The sequence below is a fragment of the Ictidomys tridecemlineatus genome, chromosome 3 (assembly GCF_052094955.1).
Source record: "Ictidomys tridecemlineatus isolate mIctTri1 chromosome 3, mIctTri1.hap1, whole genome shotgun sequence".
Classification (NCBI taxonomy): Eukaryota; Metazoa; Chordata; class Mammalia; order Rodentia; family Sciuridae; genus Ictidomys; species Ictidomys tridecemlineatus.
In genome coordinates, this window is record NC_135479.1 from 48,279,094 (window position 1) to 48,297,642 (window position 18,549).

The 18,549-nt window shown below is 35.3% G+C and overlaps 1 protein-coding gene across 1 annotated transcript in view; it reads right to left on the reverse strand.

The window, feature by feature from the left end:
• Positions 1 to 212: 212 nt before the first annotated feature.
• Positions 213 to 18,549, reverse strand: part of Ube2g1 (ubiquitin conjugating enzyme E2 G1) — a 99,971-nt gene continuing 81,634 nt past the window's right edge. The window contains exons 6-8 of the mRNA XM_078041090.1: positions 12,307 to 12,485; positions 9,747 to 9,870; positions 213 to 3,248 (exon numbers count right to left, since the gene is read on the reverse strand). Of these exons, the coding sequence (XP_077897216.1) occupies positions 9,784 to 9,870; positions 12,307 to 12,485 (266 nt within the window). The 3' untranslated portion in view covers positions 213 to 3,248; positions 9,747 to 9,783. The remainder of the gene's footprint in view (positions 3,249 to 9,746; positions 9,871 to 12,306; positions 12,486 to 18,549) is intronic.

Below are 18,549 nucleotides of genomic sequence, written 5' to 3' on the forward strand. Positions count from 1 at the left end.
AATTTAGGCCAAAGACAACATTCCCAATAATGTTCTCACTTTAAGTATCCAAATTACTATGCACTGAAACTCTGATGAAAAGTGGTGCTTGGCTGTGTATTCTTCATCCAAGTTTCCCCTGTGCACCCTTTGGTATCACATGCTGTTTATGCAGAAAGAATTCCACAACTTGCTTTTTGAGACCTGCATCCTAAAACCAAAATAGCTCATGATACAGCCTCTAAGTCATCATTTATTGATTTATAGAGCACCCATCACATGATTGAGGTGCTTTACAATACAGTAAACATCACAACAGAACTCACATAGTTAAATACAATCAACAAATTACAGAACTAAAAAAAAAACTGGAATGAAGCAATATTATGTCAAATTTCAAAGATGCTGAGAAGTGGCAGTACAAAAAAAGGTAATTCCACCAACTAGAGACCAGACAGGCAAAGATACACAGGCATCACAACCCGAGGTGGGCAGAATTGTAAAGGGTGAGCGAGCATATAAAATAAAATTTCACAACTGGGAATGAAGGCCATTAAAGATACTATGACATCCAAGTGATCACAGAACCAGTGGAATGACCTCACAAATATATTTACCTTACAATGACAAGAAAATCAACCGCATATGGATTTTAAACTCAGAGTCCAGAAAGCCACTGAAATCATCCTTTCTGTTATGAACACAGGCTAAAATCTACAAGTTTCTCAAAAAACTTGGAATAAATTTAGTAGAGCCAACAGTTCTACACCCAAAGGACTATGCAGATATTAATGGTTGGCACAAAGTTGGGGGTTGGGGGGGTCCTTTTCCTAAAGCAGAGAAGAATCACCTCACACTAATGATGAGGCACTGGTGGGACAAAAGCCACCTAGTTCAGTGTCACCTGAGTGATTTAAATATCAAACGTAGAGGCATTTAAATTCATGGGTCAGATGAACACTGGGAAAGGCACGGATGACATCTCTGAAAGAGGAAAAGGAATCCTCCATCTATCAAGGCCTGTGTTTCAGTTTGTAGTATGGTGAGGGGACATAGTTGGAAGAGTATGAGGAAGAGAGGCACTCGCTCCTGCCTCTCCTATTCCCCTACGCCCTAAAAAACCACCCAGTCATACCAACATAACTGCATTAAAGTGGCACTTAAAGTTTTGTTCAGAAACAGTTGTCCCTGAGTCACTAGGTCATTTGCTACTTATTGAGCAGTCAAATCCCAGGTTTTAACTCAACAGATTGCTAGTGGAATTATAGCCATAAGAGCAAAATTCCAACTCCACAAGCAACTACTATGTGGATGATTTCTGACTTAAGAGTGAAGGAGATTGCATTCAAAGTCCCTAGTAGGAGTGCAGTCTAGCTAGCACTTTGGGGCAACAATTTTTACAAAGTCTCTGGGAAAGACAAAAGTCATTAAGTTCTTGAAGAAAATTGGGCTCCAATGAATCAAATCAATTTTTATAGTCACTGAACATGTAAGAGTTTTTAATAATATTTATGGGTTTCTACAATACTTGAATGAAGAACAGACTGGGATTTATAAAAATCACTCTTCACTGGGACTACATCTGTAACCATTTTACCTCTGCTTTAAAAAAAAAAAAAAACCTGACAAACTGGTAGAAGTCTACATTATTGACAGGATTCCTTTCTCTCTTCTGCCAAAGTATTTCTCCAAACCCCACAGAGGAGGGATGCACCAATTCTCACTGATTCTCGCAGTCATACACCATACCCGATCTGGTACTGTCTCAAGTTCTATCCCTTATATGCCAAAGATTGCTTCTCACTCTCAACCTCACAATAAACAGAAAGAAGGCTAGGACTGTCTAACAGTGCACATGCTCATTTCACCAACTGCTGAAGTTTAGAAAATTTTATGATATGAAATATGCTCATAATCAAATCCAAGTGTGCTATGTCAGTGACAGAATCTGTATGTCAAATAGCAGAGCATTTACCTCTGAAATACTTTTAGACTCACATAAGAATCCAGATAAAACCCAATACTTACACTGCCATGGCCATGTGATTTTCAAGTATTAAGTTTGTTTGCATAAGGAATCAACCTGAGATTTTTCTAAACTGCACTTCTCTGGCATTCAGTATTAAAACCTTCATTCAATACAATAAAAGCCAACAACTTGACAATTATTGGAAAAAAATTATATTTTGGAAGAACTCACTACATAAGGTGACAGAATTCCAAAATCAAATTACATGAAAATATACATCGAAATTTCTTTGTACAATAGGTGAGAAAAATCTCTAGTATTGAAGAATAGAGACAAAGAAATATGAAGGATTAAGGAGGATATAAGGGCAAATAGCATTCTTAATAGCAAACCAAGAAGTAAAAAGCTTGTAGTTGTGCATGCTTTATTTATCCAAACTTTACATTAAGTCAACTGAAGGGCAAAAATAAAACCAAATCAGAATTTTGTATTATTTGGGGTAAATTTCAGTAAGTTGAATTTAGAACCAACTTTTTTTTTTTTTAAGTTCTTGGGATAATGTCTAGGTTCAAGAGCTCTCAACAGCCAGAAAATGTTATTGCTACATCCAATCCAAGAGATGGGTGCAACTAGAATACAAAAAGACAAAGCACCTAGTGATGACCACTCCTCTGAAGTCATCATTAAAAAATCAAGTAATTGCTTATTAAGTATTTCAGTATTTGAACTAAATCATCTGAGAACTTTCTGCCAGATAGAAGAGATAAAAGCAAAGGGGACTGTCAAAACAAAGAAGATACAAAAGTTTAGTAAGTGACAAGGGTTTAATGAAGCCTCAATGGTTTAAAGGAAATTAAATGGAAACTTTTAATCCTAATTGCTTTTCATCTGACATGCTTTAAGGAGTCTTTTTAAACTGATAAGAAACAATGAATAGGGAAAGAAAACCTGCTAAAATCTTTTTAGAATTTACACGATTCTTATTCTACTACAAGAAAGCATTATTTGGTACAAGGTGTATTTGTGGATGTACATGAACAGTATATATATTATCCGGATCATGTTGTGCTATGTACACGTCTTTACAATTCTTCCTGAAGGTTAAAACAGTTCATTAGAATTCAAAATGCGTAATCATCTGTAAGTTGGCACTTGTTAGGCTCTTGTCAGCATTGATAACTGGCATGTTTTATTGCAGCCCAGTTCCAGCCAGTGTTTTGCCAACTTGTTACAACAGAAGTCCAGCAATATAGGTGGGTAGAGTGCAGGAAAAACAGTGCCATGTTTCTCAATTGAAGACCTAAAAGAAAAAAACAGCATTATACAATGATTTTATAAATTACCAAATTATTAACTGACTAGAAATTTTTATTCTTTTCCTTGGCAACAAACTCTTATTTTAAGCTCACTGTTGTGATTTTTTAAAAAATATTTTTTCAGTTGTAGGTGGGCACAATACCTTTACTTTATTTATGTGGTGCTGAAGATCGAACCCAGGGCCCCACACATGTGAGATGAGTGCTCATCTGATAACTGAGCCACAGCCCCAGCCCTCACTGTTGTGATTATCCATTACAGTATCCACTATCCATGTAACTATTTAATTTTGAATTTAAATTAAGTAAAATTTAAGATTCAATTCTTCTACCATACTACACATGAGCCTATTTCTAGTGTTCAACAGACACATGTGGCTAGTGGCTGTCACATGGGACAGGAATAATTTAGTCTTTCCATATTCCCAGTCTTTCACATTCTATCTAGAATCACAAGAAGGATTAGTTAAGTGTCAAGTAATTTGGAAATTTAGAAATACTTGAGGATGTACAGAGAAACGATACTGCCATACTTCTCAACTTGCTAAAGTCAATTCTTTAGGATCAGTTCAAACCTATTTCTTTATGGAGCCACCAACAAACCCCTCCATCCCAATAATAGTTCTAATTGTTTTGTAACTGCTGGTCTCATGACCTAAATTAGATTTGAGGTCAAGAACTCATCTAAATAAAAAAAATACTTCTACCTTATCGAGTGTTTAAAATGTGCCAAACAGTGTGATAAGTGCTTTAAAAACTCATCTCAGGTAATGCTCACAATCATTACATAAAGAAGTTCCCTCCACTTTACAGAGAAAAGTAAGGCAAGGTCACACAGCTAATAAATGATAGTTTCCTATTCCAAAAAAAAGTTAGGAAAAAACTGGATTTGAGTTTTAAAAGGGACACTTAATAACTGGACCTTTCTGACACTTTATTATATTTAGGTGTTTTTTGAATATAAAGGTGGGGTCAGAGATTGAAGGGAAGAGAACAGCTGTTCTCAGAAACCTCCACCTACTGCAAAGTACAATTTGGGGCAAATTAAAACACAAAATTCCAGGGAATTCAAGTGATATAATTTCAAACTCTTGACAGAGAAGCTTTAAGAGCAATGGCAAAATTTAACTCACACCATGTATGTTCAAAATGTGTCCTCTAAAGCCCCAAGTAAGGGCTGGGGATGTGGCTCAAGCGGTAGCACGTTCGCCTGGCATGCGTGCGGCCTGGGTTCGATCCTCAGCACCACATACAAACAACAATGTTGTGTCCGCCGAGAAATGGAAAATAAATATTAGAAAATACTCTCTCTCAAAAAAAAAAAAAAAATAATAATAAAATAAAATAAAGCCCCAAGTAAATTTCTTAAAATCACCCAAAGCCAACCATACTAAAAGCTCTGTTGGGGAAGGAAGGAAGCTGTGAGGCAATCTGTGGCCTAGCATATGCCTGTTTTCCATAATATAGAGAACCTCTCTAAGTTAGATCCGAAAAGGTAGAGCTATGGCTGTATTTCTTTACAAAAAGGTTGTACCGATAAACGTAAATGACCCACATCCCAGCATAAAAATGCACAAATATGGATATATTTATTACCCTGACTAGAATTGATTTTTAACATCTGCACACATACATACACATACAATTTATTAGACAATACAAAAGCATATATTGAATGAAACTCAAAAGGCAATGCTATGAAATAGGAATTATAATTTTTAAGTAATGTTACTATAATGTTTTTCCCAAAGTCTATATGATGCCCAAATTAATCCCTCGCCAATAAATCTCCCAAAGCTGATAGAGAACTGGGTATGGAGTTTGTACATTTGTATGTTTGGTAATCACTCCCCTCAGATATAAACAATGAAAAATTTCAGGGCCACAAGAGAATCATTTAAAAACTGCTCCTAAGTGAGGTTTTAAATGAAAATACCTAAAAGCGGACAGACCATTTAAAATCACTAAACACCTAAAATCAGGCAACCCAGCATTTTCTCATGTTTCGTTTTATTTTTGTGGTACTAGTGATTTGAGTCCAAAAGTGGCTCTACCACTGAGCTACATTTCCAGCCCTATTTTACTTTGACACAGGATCTCATTAAGTTGCTGAGGTCAGCCTCAAAATTTGCCAACCTCTTCTGAGCCCCCCTATTCTCTTGTTGATATTAAAGACAATAATAAAAGTAATTTCTCACTTGGAGGAAGTGTTCCAATAATCTTAATCACTCAAGTGAAAACAATCCATGAGGAAAATGGTTACCATCAAGGAAGTTTGCCCTGCTACACTTCACATAAGTGCTCCCAAAAGTTCCAATCCATCTTGCACTACTTTCCACTGTCTTTCCCCCAAACTGAATTCTTTTCCAACAGGACATTGGTGACAACACACAACTGCTTCCTGCCCGAGGTCTTGTGACCAAGCCAATCTACATATTTCTGCCTCTGTCTCTTCTTCTTGTCTCCTAAAAATGGATATTGTTCAAGATGTTGTCCTTAGATATAATACAATAGAAATAAAGTTCAACACCAAATGGAACTTTATTTCTATTCAGGAAACTTCCAATGTCACTAGCAGCCCTACTTCTAACTATCCAATAGTCAGTCATGTGTGAACTTCCCAAAGCAACACTCTACAATTCTACTCTAGGTCTTAATGTGATTTAATTTTACTTTTGTTTGTTTGTTTGTTTGAACTCAGGGTGGGTATTGAACCCAGGGGCACTCTACCACTGAGCCACATCCCCAGGCCTATTTTGTATTTTATTAGACACAGGGTCTCACTGAGTTGCTTAGTACCTTGCCATTGCTAAGGCTGGCATTGAACTCACAATCCTCCTGCCTCAGTCTCCCAAACTACTGGGATTACAAGTGTGTGCCACCACACCCGGCTTTGTTTGTTTTATAATTCCTGGTCTATCTGGCTAAACAAATATTTCTTTTTTCAGCCAGGAAATGTATCTATAGTATTCTACATCTTCTACTCCCCCAAGAGAACAGTGCCTTTGCAAATAGTAGGTGATTAAACGTAAATAAATTAATAAAATAAAGGTCCATCAACAACTAAAAATACATTTTAAAAAAAGGTAAAAATCTTGGGTTAGGGTTGTGGCTCAGTAGTAGAGCGCTCACCTAGCATGTGTGAGGCCCTAGATTCAATCCTCAGCACCACATAAAGATAAATAAAGATATTGTGCCCATATACAACTAAAAAAAATATTTAAAAAAAAGATATAAATCTTCTCTTTCAAGATATAAACCTTGGGCTGGGGATGTGGCTCAAGCGGTAGCCTGGCATGCATGCGGCCCGGGTTCGATCCTCAGCACCACATACAAACAAAGATATTGTGTCCGCTGAAAACTAAAAAATAAATATTAAAAAAAAATTCTCTCTTAAAAAAAAAGATATAAACCTTACTTTTTAATACTATGCAACCATCAGCAAAGAAGCAGATGCATATTGAGCTTGCAAAACCTTAAAAGACAACATTAAATAAAAAAGCATAGAATATATGGTATATTGACAATATACATACACATGTACAAAATATTTATGTATGTCCAAGGAGGATTAAATTACTGAAAGATTCAACTATTATTAGTGGTTACTTCTGGGAGTAGAATTAGGAGGCTGAGGTAGGAAAGAGATAGTTTGCTTACTTTGTCCCTGCAACTAGGGACACAGAGTGAGAAGCAAATGAGGAGGGCAACAAAGAGGCAGGCAAATCAGATTAAAAATCAGATAAAGGTAGCAATCAGATTTAGAAGGAACTAAGATAGAACCTTGATATTCACCAGTGGATAAGAGATGTTTCTAGGAGGGAATATCTGTAGTGCCAAATGTTACAGAATCAAAACTTAATTAAACCTTCAGATGTAACCAAAAAACCAGTATTTAATGTCTTTAGGAGTTTAGTTTTCTGTGGACAGGTGAGAAGAGCCAAACATTAACATGACACCAGAGGACTGATAGTCAAGAATAAATGGAGTTAGCTCAGTAGCACACACCTGTAATTCCAGCAACCTGGGAAGATAAAGCAAGAGGATATAGCAAGTTCAAAGCCAACCTGGGCAACCTAGCAAAAGTGTGTCTCAAAATAAAAATTAAAAAAGGCTGGAGGTATAGCTCAGTGGTACCATGGCCCTGAGACCTAAATAAATAAGTAAAAGGAAGAGGAGGAGGGAGCTTGACATGTGTAAGGTCCTGGGTTCAATCCCTAGCACCACAAAAAAAATAACATATATAAAATAAAAATGAAGGGGAAAAACTAAAAGGGTAAAGTCCCCTTTGTTTCATGTTTCCTCTCTTCCTCCCTTAAGGTAAATACTACTGCAGACTTCATACATTTTATGTGCTTCTTCAAATCACTGTTGTTTTTCAAACTTTTCTTCTACCATCTACCTAAAAAATAACATATTGAGTTTTAGACATTATTAAGTCATGGATTTTGGTATGAAATGTTTAATCCAGTTTTCAAATGATCTTACACATTGGCTCAAACAAAACTAGTGATTAGGTTATATGATTACTGAGGCTTTTCTTCAAAACTGTGGCCCCTCTTCATCTATGGAGAGATGGCCTTTATTTGTCAGCTCTGATAAATAAACTCTTGTGTGTTAAAAAATAAATAAATAAAATAAAGGGCCGAAAGGTAGTCTGCAGTGCTTGAAAAGAGGTTTTGGTTCTCAAATATCTTCAGTAAAATTAATGTGTTAATTTAATTCAAGATTGTTCTACCAAGAACTGCTGCTCCCATACCCTTGTGCAACCGTGCAAGGCCCTGGGAAGAGAGTTGCTTAGTGCCTGTGAATATTTATGAAGGAACTGCAACATTTAAGAAGAAGTGTGCTTTCTTATCATTGTGTCGACAGTGATGACTTATTAAGTCAAGATTTCCAATTATTGCTTTCTTACTATGTAACTATAAAGTCTTATACTATTTCCTGATTAACCTGTTTTATGCACTGAGGCATATAGCTTATATTATTTTTGGGGAGGGGGCACATACCTTTATTTTATTTGTTTTTATTTTCATGTGGTGCTGAGGATCAACCCAGTACCTTGCACGTGCTAGGCAAGCACTCTACTGCTAAGCCACAACCTCAGCCCTAACTTTTTTTATTATTATTAATTTTTAAGTCTTCTTGGGCTGGGGATGTGGCTCAAGCGGTAGCGCGCTCACCTGGCATGCGTGCGGCCCGGGTTCGATCCTCAGCACCACATACCAACAACAAAGATGTTGTGTCCGCCGAGAACTAAAAAATAAATATTAAAAATTCTCTTTCCTCTCTCACTCTCTCTCCTCTCTCACTCTCTCTAAAAAAAAAAAAAAGAAAAGAAAAGAAAAAAAAGAAAGTCTTCTATGGTTCAACTTTAAAGGAAACAATATAAAACTCCTTATCCAATTTGCTTGTGCAACTTCATTAGTATTATTAATTTTTAAAATGCTATCAAGATAAATACAATAAAATTCTTAAGTCAACAGAGGGCAGTGGCACAAGCCTATAATCCCAATAACTTAGGAAGCTGAAGCAAAAGGATCCAAGTTCAAAGCCAGGCTCAGAGACTTAGTGAGACCCTGTCACAAAAAAAGGGGGGGGGGGCCTAGGAATGTGGCTCAGTGATTAAGCACCCCTGGGTTTAATTCCAGGTACCAAAAAAAAAGCCTTGGTCATTTCCATAATCTATAAAGTACCGTTTCACAAGTAAAAACATTAATAAGGGGCTGGGATTGTGGCTCACTGTGTGTGTGAGGCCCTGGGTTCAATCCTCAGCACCACAAATAAATAAATAAAAAAACAAACATAAATAAATAAAATAAGGGTATTGTGTCCAACTACAACTAAAAAGTAAATATAAATAAGCTTAAACTTCAATATTATCTATTTTACTCCACTTCCTTGTTGTCATCAAGCTCTTAAATAAATGGAAAACATATATGGATGAGAAGAACAAGCCCTGAGGGTTGTTTTGTTCTTAAGAGGGTGTAACACCCATAAAGAACCAATGCAGCTGGGAGTAGTAGCCGCATTCTTGTAATTCTAGCTACTCATAGGAGGCTCAGGCAGTAGGATCACAAATTGGAGGCCAGCCTCAGCAATCAGTGAACCCCTCAACAATTCAACAAAAAACAAAAAGGTCTAGGGTGGTAGCTCAGTGATAAAGCACCCCTGGGTTCAATCCCCTTTACAAATATATATATATATATATATATATATATATATATATATTAGAAATTTTACCATGAATGAAAAGAAAAAGACTATCATACAACTATTTTAAAACAAAATATCTACTTAACATCAGCTAAAGGGAAAAAACAGATTAAATTATAGCCTTAAGAATTTCTGGATAATACTATTAAAAATAATAAAACCAATGAGAACAAACAATTCAAATATCTAAATCATATGATTTTTAAAAATTGACATAGCATTTTCCAAAAGAAAGAACAGTAGTATAATTTTTTAAATGAACTCACCCTGAAATAAGTGAAATTACTAGCTGCTGAATAAATGTCACTCAAAAGCAGTCTCTTGGCTTTTTCTTACACAGCGTGCAACTTTCCTTTTAAATTCTCCATTTCTGTCTTCCCTCCATTCTTTCTGTAGGTAGAAAAGTAACATCAAATGATTTTATGTAAACTTTTCCTTGTAATCTCAAATAATCATTTTAACTTTGAATATAATCCTTTGGTAGTTTGAATACTTTAAAAAAGTTTAACAAGGCAGAAAACAGTCAAAAAAGTATTTTTGTAAGGTATTTTGTTGGAATATACAAATAGAAACATTTTCTGCTAATTACCCTTACAAGAAAATTTCTCTTTTAAAAAAGAAAAGACCACAAAAAATAATAGCTATGGTTTTATGTTACACTAGAAAGAAAGCTACAATTTACAAAAAAAGACATTCAAGCTATGTGAAGGATTACTAAATTTCCTTACTTGAAAATAACCAGAAAACAAAGTCAACATAAAACTATCTTGTATCTTTAAAGTAGATAGGTGAGATGCATTACACTGAAATGATAGTGAGTACTAGTAGGTAGAAAGTAGGGGTAGAAAGTACGGGTAAACAGATAACTTATCAATCATGAACACATAAGACCACCAACACAGTTCCAATGAGAAAAGAGGTGATTTCATTTAGCATAAAAGTAACAGAAATGTGCTCAAAAATGCTCAACCTGTTTCTTTTTCTTTGCATATCATCAATTTAGGAACAGCAAAGACTATGGAAATCATCAATCCTTGCCTTTACAAAGGAAGAAATTTTAAAAAGAAAAAAGGGGGGAGAGGTAGTTTCCCCTCAAAGCAAGACACACCAATAAGCAAATACACTGTGCCCCTGGGTTCAATCCCCAGCACCCACCTCCAAAACAAAAAAGGGCATTATTTAGATAAAAGATAATGCTAGGGAATCAATATGGGTATAAATTAAAACAAGTTCAAAAAAGGAAAGAATATTAAAATTGGATAAAGTCTCAAAACAATTACACATTTTTTCCAAAACATTTAAGTCTTTAATTTCAAAAGGTATATACCAACTTCAGAGGTGAAAGATTAAAGCGTTTATACAATTGTACAAAATTTCAGAAGACCCAAGAATAAAGAACTTAAAAGGAAATGGGGGTGGTTGACATCTAACAATGGAGAATCAGCCTATAATCAACTTTCCCGTCAGCAATAATTAAAACTAAAAAATTAATTCTGTCTAAATTTTGTATTTTCTTCCTAGAACTCTAAAAACAAAGTATCAATCAAGCTTTAGGGAAGGATAAAGCACCTTGAAACATGAAAGGGCTCTAGATTTAATTCCCACATATCTAAAATGTTAGGATGAAGTCCGTAGGAAAAAGGAAAAGAAAAATGTGATCCAGGAAACAGAAGATCTGATCCAGAAGAGCTACAAAGGAAAAATCTAATAGAGGCAGCCAGCATGAGAGGGTGAGAGAATCAATCTAATTTGGATATAGGAATCCAGAAGAGAGCTCTCTAATCCTAACCCTAACTGTAAATATGGATCTATTGTTGCCATTTTGTTCACTGTTCTCTGGTTGTTTTATGATCCTTTCTTTCTCTTGCCAACTTCTTTGTGATTAAGTGGCTTTCTCTATTGGATTGCTTTGATTCCTTGTTTTTGTCTACTATAGGATTTTGCTTTGTAGTTACCACAAAGCTAAGAATTTTATAACAGATTATCTGAAACTGATAACTTTGATCACATTTTAAAAACTACATTTTTAATCCACACATTCCCACGCTGTATTTAATGTTTTTTTAAGTTGTCAATGGACCTTTATTTTGTTTACTTATATGTGGTGCTGAGAATAGAACCCAGTGCTCACACATGCTAGGCAAGCTCTCTACCACTAAGCCACACCCCAGCCTGAGTCTCTGCTCTTAATATGCCTATTCCACTTAGTATCCAGTTTCTTTTTTGTGTGGTGCTGGGGATGGAATCCAAGGCCTTGAGCAGCAAGGCAAACACTAACAAATAAGCTATATCCATAGCCCGTGCAATTTTTAATATCACAAGTTACATCTTTTTATCATTTTAGCCACAATGATAAAGAATAAATTTAAAAATCTATTTTATCTTGTGACTAAAGTTAATAATCTTAAAAACTGCTAAAGGCAGGATTTTTTAAGTGTTCGCATCACCAAAAAATGGTATGAGGTAATGCATATGTTAATTAGTTCAAAATTGCTATTTCCTGATGTAGATATATTTTAAAAGGACATAACAAGTTGAGTCTTCTTAAAAGAAAGAGTGATGGACTGAGATTGTGGCTCAGCAGTAGAGTGCTCGCCTAGCACAGGCGGGACCCAGGCTCGATTCTCAGCACCACATAAAAATAAAGGCATTGTGTTGTGTCCATCTACACCTAAAAAATAAATATTAAAAAAGAAAGAAAGAAAGAGTGACAGGTTGAAGGTACAGTTCAGTAGTAGAAATCTTGCCTAGCACCCTAGGTTCTGTCCCAAAAGAGGCGGGTGGGAAAGATGGAAGAGGGAGGACAGAAGGATGTGAACACCTTACCGCAGCATCAACATTAGCAGGTGAATCTCCATTAGGGTCTGCCAGCATAGAAATGACACTAATCATGATGGTTTCCACAGTGTGGATAGGAAGCCAGCGTTCCTCTGGCTTTTCATAACCATATTTATCCTCCCCAGGCTCATGAAGAATAGAAATGCAAACATCACCATTTTTATCAACTGCGAAATTAGAGAATAAAACTTTGTTTAATATAACACCAATTTGGTATGACATAAAGTATCTATTACAAATATGATCCTGATCTACAATAACACCTGTATAAAACATTACCACTACACAGAAAATTTCCAAAATGGAATCTGCTAACTTTTTAAGAAAGCTGTAGATTTTACCAAACACATAGTATCAAACACACTCATAGTGTAAGCTATCTTTTTTATTTGTGTAAAGTTTTTAAGATAAACAGCATATAGATGGTGTTTAGCATTGAAATATACTTAATACAATGTAAATGAGTAGATTGCAACTACTAAATCTGTTCCTCATTTGTAGAAAGCATATGATCTAGTCTTCCCACTAACTTACTGATTTAAATTGGTGATAGTCAAAGATTTAGAATTTTTTTCGAAGAAAATGGAACTAATATAGTTATGTACTTTCAAAATCATGTAAAAGCAAAGTTATGTTCAAATGCACAAAAAGGAACTTATAACCCATGAAAATCTGTCAATATCATAATATTCATGAGATTTCTTTTCTAAAAATCATTTTAAAATTCAAACCACAAGTAATAATGAGTAAGAATAAGAGAACATTTCTAGGGGACATGTATTGACATAACTATATCTTACTTTCAAATGGTTCAGAGAAAAATAAAATATTAATTAACAAAAAAAGTTGGAAGCATTAATCCACAAACCCGTTTACACAACACAAAAGTATTACCTATCTATTGGCCAAAGTAATATTTAATGGTAAAATTTTCTCTTAAAAAGGGGTGAGAGGGATAAAAAGCATACTTTAAGGGGGAAATTTTAGAAAAAGATGTTTAATTAAAATTTATTGCTGTACATTAACCAAATTTCCAAGTTCTATAAATAGTGAGTACCATATTTTTATACATTTCACTCCTAACTTCTTCCTTTGGGGGGCAGGGGGTTAGGGGCTGGAGGCTTACTAGGGATTGAATTCAGGGGCATCTAGCCACATCTCCAGCCCTATTTCTATTTTATTTAGAGACAGGGTCTCACTGAGATGCTTAGTGCCTTGCTATTGCTGAGGCTGGCTTTGAACTCTCTATCCTCCTGTCTCAGCCTCCTGAGCCACTCACTGGGATTACAGGTGTGCGCCACTGTACCTGGCTCCTAGCTACTTCTTTATAGAACCTAATAAATTGTGAACAGTTAAAATTCTAACTCAGAATTTCCCCTCAGAACACCAGCATGGGCAATGAAAACTCTAAGGACCAGAATCAAAGTATGTATACATACAAATCAATATTATTGCTCTATTAATACTTTTTGAATGCCTACTATGTGCAAGGACCACACCACACCTGACATGGGGTACAGCCTTAGTCTTCAATGTTTAATATAAGTTTTTCTATAATTAAGATTCCCTTCCCAACCTACCCCCACCTGCTAATGGACTCTATTAACTAAAGGAATCAGTAGATCAAGAGGCAAAAATAACACCAAAAACACAAAGTTCAGCACTAAGATTTTATGAAGTATTATTTTTTAGGATTTTAAAATTTTTATTTATTTTTTGGCACCAGGGATTGAGCACAGGGGTGTTTCTACCACGGAGCTATATCCCTACCTCTACCACGTTTTATAAATTTTTTATTTTGAGACAGAGTCACACTGAGTTACTTAGAGCTTTGCTAAGTTGCTGAGGCTGGCCTTGACCTTATGATCCTCCTGCCTCAGCCTCCTGAGTTGCTAGGATTAAAGGTATTCGCCACCAGGCCCACTAGAATCTTTTAAACTTTTTACTTACTTGTGTCATGAAACACATTTTACATTTATTTAGTAAACAAATTCCTACATAATCTGAATAAAGTATTTCAAAATCTACTGTAAAGTCTCAAAAACATAGATAAACAACTCTCAGGAACAATTATTCTTCTGATAAAAAGATCTCGGTTAGAATTGTTTTCTCAAGTTTTCAGAAGTGAGGCTATTGAGTAAACTTTGAAACAAGTTTTCTGGGGCTGGGGATGTGGCTCAAGCAGTAGTGTGCTCGCCTGGCATGCGTGCGGCCCAGGTTCAATCCTCAGCACCACATACAAAACAAAAGATGTTGTGTCCGCCGAAAACTGAAAAATAAATATTAAAAATTCTCTCTCTCTCCCTCTCTCTCTTTAAAAAAAAAAAAAAACAAGTTTTCTATACCATTCTATGATTACTTGTGAGAATTTCTTTATTTCCACTAAATCATCTAAGTGTGTTTAATATAAATTTTAAGCAAAAGGCAATTCCTTCTTTCCTTTTCATATCAAGATATGAGGTACAGATAAGGACTTTGCTATATTTTTAAATATTTCAGGGTGTTTTTGCTGTTATCTATTTGCCTTATATTTAAATATAAGGCATATATTTCAGGCAAATGTCTTTCTACATTTCCTATAGATATCGGGTTTCAAAAGTTGAAGACAGTTTGAAATTTGAGTAAAGACTTGGACACAGTATTTACATTGTTTAGAGTATCTATGCACTATGAATTCTCCAGTGATAAGCAATGTTTGAGAAATTGCTAAAACATCTACATTAGTTTTTAACTCATATTATCCTTCCACATTACAAATTCTCCAGTGCTGAGTAGGAATGAACAACTTTAGAGACATTGTCACATTGTGTCTTTGTATAATTTCTCTCTTCTATGATTCCTGTAGTGTGCAATAAGGGTTGAACCATTTTTAAAGTCTCTGGCACAATGTTAACGTTTGTAGGGCTTCTCTCTAGTATGAATCTTCTACTGTTCAGTGAAGTGTGGTCTCTGAGTAAAATCTTTTCCACATTCTTCACATTTGAAGGTGTCATGTCATTTTAAACAGTATAAGAATAAGAAAACTTTAAGGTTGAACACCTATTACCAAATTATATTTTTAAAAGATTATATATTTTATGCAGCCATAAACAATATGAAGTGACCCTTATCACTGCCTCCTCACTCAGGATTAACAGTTTTATAACATCTAATAAATAATTAGCTTTTCCAAGACAACTTTCCACATAAACAGACATTTTGAAAAATGTCTGTTCTTATCCTTTAGCCAGTTATGTGGTCGAGTGTGTAGATTTATCTTTACAAAATGCTTCTCAATTTACCCCTAAATAATTTGTGTTTTTCTCCCTGGTACTAGGGGTTCAACCCAAGGCCTTGTACCTGCTGGAGGGAAGCACTCTACCATTGAGCTACATCCATTTTTGAAAATTTTTTATTTTTATTGTGAGACAGGGTTTCACTAAAATTACCCAGGCTGGCCTCAAACTTGCAATCCTCCTACCTTACCTTTCCAATGATCTGGAATTATAGCATGTACCACCATGCCTAGCTCCCGTGTATAATTTTTAATTTTTGCTTCTTTTTCGTTTCATCTCAATGTACTTTAGAGCTATTCTTCATTTCTGATAGAAGATTCAGTGAAGAATTCTATATTCTATCATTTCCTTTTAGTCTCTCTCTCCCTGTCTCCCTCAGTATTTTCAATGTTTATTTTTGAAGCTAGAGAGTTCTTGTTCCCAACATATACCAAATAGATGATAATGACTGCTTTTTAAATCAATCAATCAATCACTTGTACAGCTGGGCACAGTGGCGCACTCCTGTAATCCCAGCAAATTTGAGGTCAGCCTTGGCAATTTAGTGAAACTCTGCCTCAAAAAATAAAAAGTGCTAGGGATATGGCTCAGTGATAGAGTGCCCCTAGGTTCAATCACCAGTACAATAAATCATAACTTTAAAAAATAAAATCACTTGTGACTTTTTATTCCATTTATCTTCAATTCACTTTACTGTTTGGTTATGAAAATTAAAATTGTTTCTCCATAAATAGCTAGCCATTAGTCTTTCATCAATAATTGAAAAACACTTCTCTTTCAGCGTAAAACTAAAATCTCTGAACAATGCGTTCTAATTATATACCCTTTCTTGAGAATACAGATCCAAAACTGACACTGAAATGAATCTGACGTAATTTTCCCACGTACCTGTGAAAACAACAGTGAATATCCCACCACATCATGTACATCCATAAGAATGGAATCCTAACTAAAATAAGATATTCCATGTTCATGTAATTATATCAGAATAAAAAGAACCAATAATTTAAATTTAAAAAAAAAATTAAAACAAAACACAAAATTTTAAAAACTGGCTTGCCCTCATTTTCGCCACTTACTCACTACTTGGGTACTCTTTTATACCTTATGAAAACTGGCTTCTGCTGCCTATCGGGATACTAACGTTATTTTCAAAAAATGATCTGGATAACATATAGGAACTTCAATCTAAGTCAACCCTTCTGGCCCAACACAAATGATACTTGACAGCATCTTCCTGGATATATTTTCCTCCCTTGGCTTCCATGTCAATTCTTTCCTCTTGATTCTTCAACTCCACTTTCTCTTAGCTTCTCCTTTCCTCCCCCCACCCCTTTTTTTTTTTTTTTTTGATACCTGAGACTGAACCCAGAGGGGCTTTAGCACTGAGCCACATTGCCAGCCCCTTTTAATATTTTTTATTTAGAGACAAGGTTAGGGCCTTGCTAAATTGGCTAGACTGGCTTTGAACTCATGATCCTCCTACCTGAGCCTCCTGAGCCACTGGGATTACAGACATGTGCCACCACAACCAGCCTGAGTTTTCCCCTTCTTTAACACGACTTTTGACATTATCCTAATCTCTAACATTTAATAACTGTTTCTCTGGGTAAATTAATTCATTCAGTAGATCATACTGTTATCTGTCATCCTGAGGCAATAACTTCCAAGGCCCTAGATTCACTACTGAACCCTAGTTTTATCTAATTATCTATCTGAACATATCAGTGTATGGGGGGGGGGACAAAATTGAATGCATCTAAGCCACTCAAAAGTATTATTTATCCTATAATAATTTTGTAATACCTTTACTGAGATATAATTCACCTGTTCCAAATATACAATATAATGGTTTCTACCTACTGTATTTACAATTGTACAACCACCACCAGGGTCAATTTTAGAATATTTTCATCATCCCAAAAGACATCCCATACCCAACTTGTAATAACTCCTTATTTCCACCCAAACACCCCTCCAGCTCTAGGCAACTACTGATCTATTTTTGGCCCTACAGATTCTAATTATTACATATAAATGGAATCACTGTGGTATTTTTTAAAACTGGCTTTGTTCATTTAACATCATGTTTACAAGGTTTATCCATGTTGTCACTTGTATTAGTACTTTATTTCTTTTTATTTGACAAATAATAATCTATTACACAGATATAATGCCACATTTTTCCATTCATCAATTGACAGGTATTTGGGTTGTTTCTAATTTGGGGTTAATAAATTTTGCTAAGAACATTCTTGAAGGAGATTTGGGAGGCACATGTTTTTAATTTTCTTAGCTATCTACCTAGGAGTAGAATAGAACTGCTGGTTCATAATGATAACTATGCTTAACCTTCTAAGGATCTGCTAACTATTTTCCAAACATCCGCACCACTTTTACATTCTTCTGTTTCATTATTAATACGTGTTATTATTATTTTTACTACAGCCATCCTTATGGGCAAAAGTGGTTATCTCATTATGGTTCTCATTCTATAATTACTTTCTGAAATGGCTAGTCCAATCCTAAATTATTATGTCTTTATTTCCACTCATATCTGGTAATCAACAAGTGAAAAGAACTAACTCATCCTTTTTGATACTATTTTTGGTTCAAGCTTTTACTGTTTCTTACTCTGATACTGATATGTCTGTCTGGCTTCTTTTTCCAATCTTCTACTAGTCTAAGCTTTCTGGAAGGAAAATATAATCATGATGAACCCATGGAACAACTTTAAACTCATCAATTTAATGAAACTCTACAGCCTGCAGAATAATGTTCAAGTCAGGCATATTCAACATTCAAAATTCCATTCAAGAACGTATCTAGAATCCTTGACTCCCTCCTTTTCAGCTTCCAGAAAAAAATGGATACCTATATCACTATCACCTCACAGCTTCACCATTCTGCTTAATGCGCACCTCTTCCGCAGAGACCACTACATCTTATGGGAAGT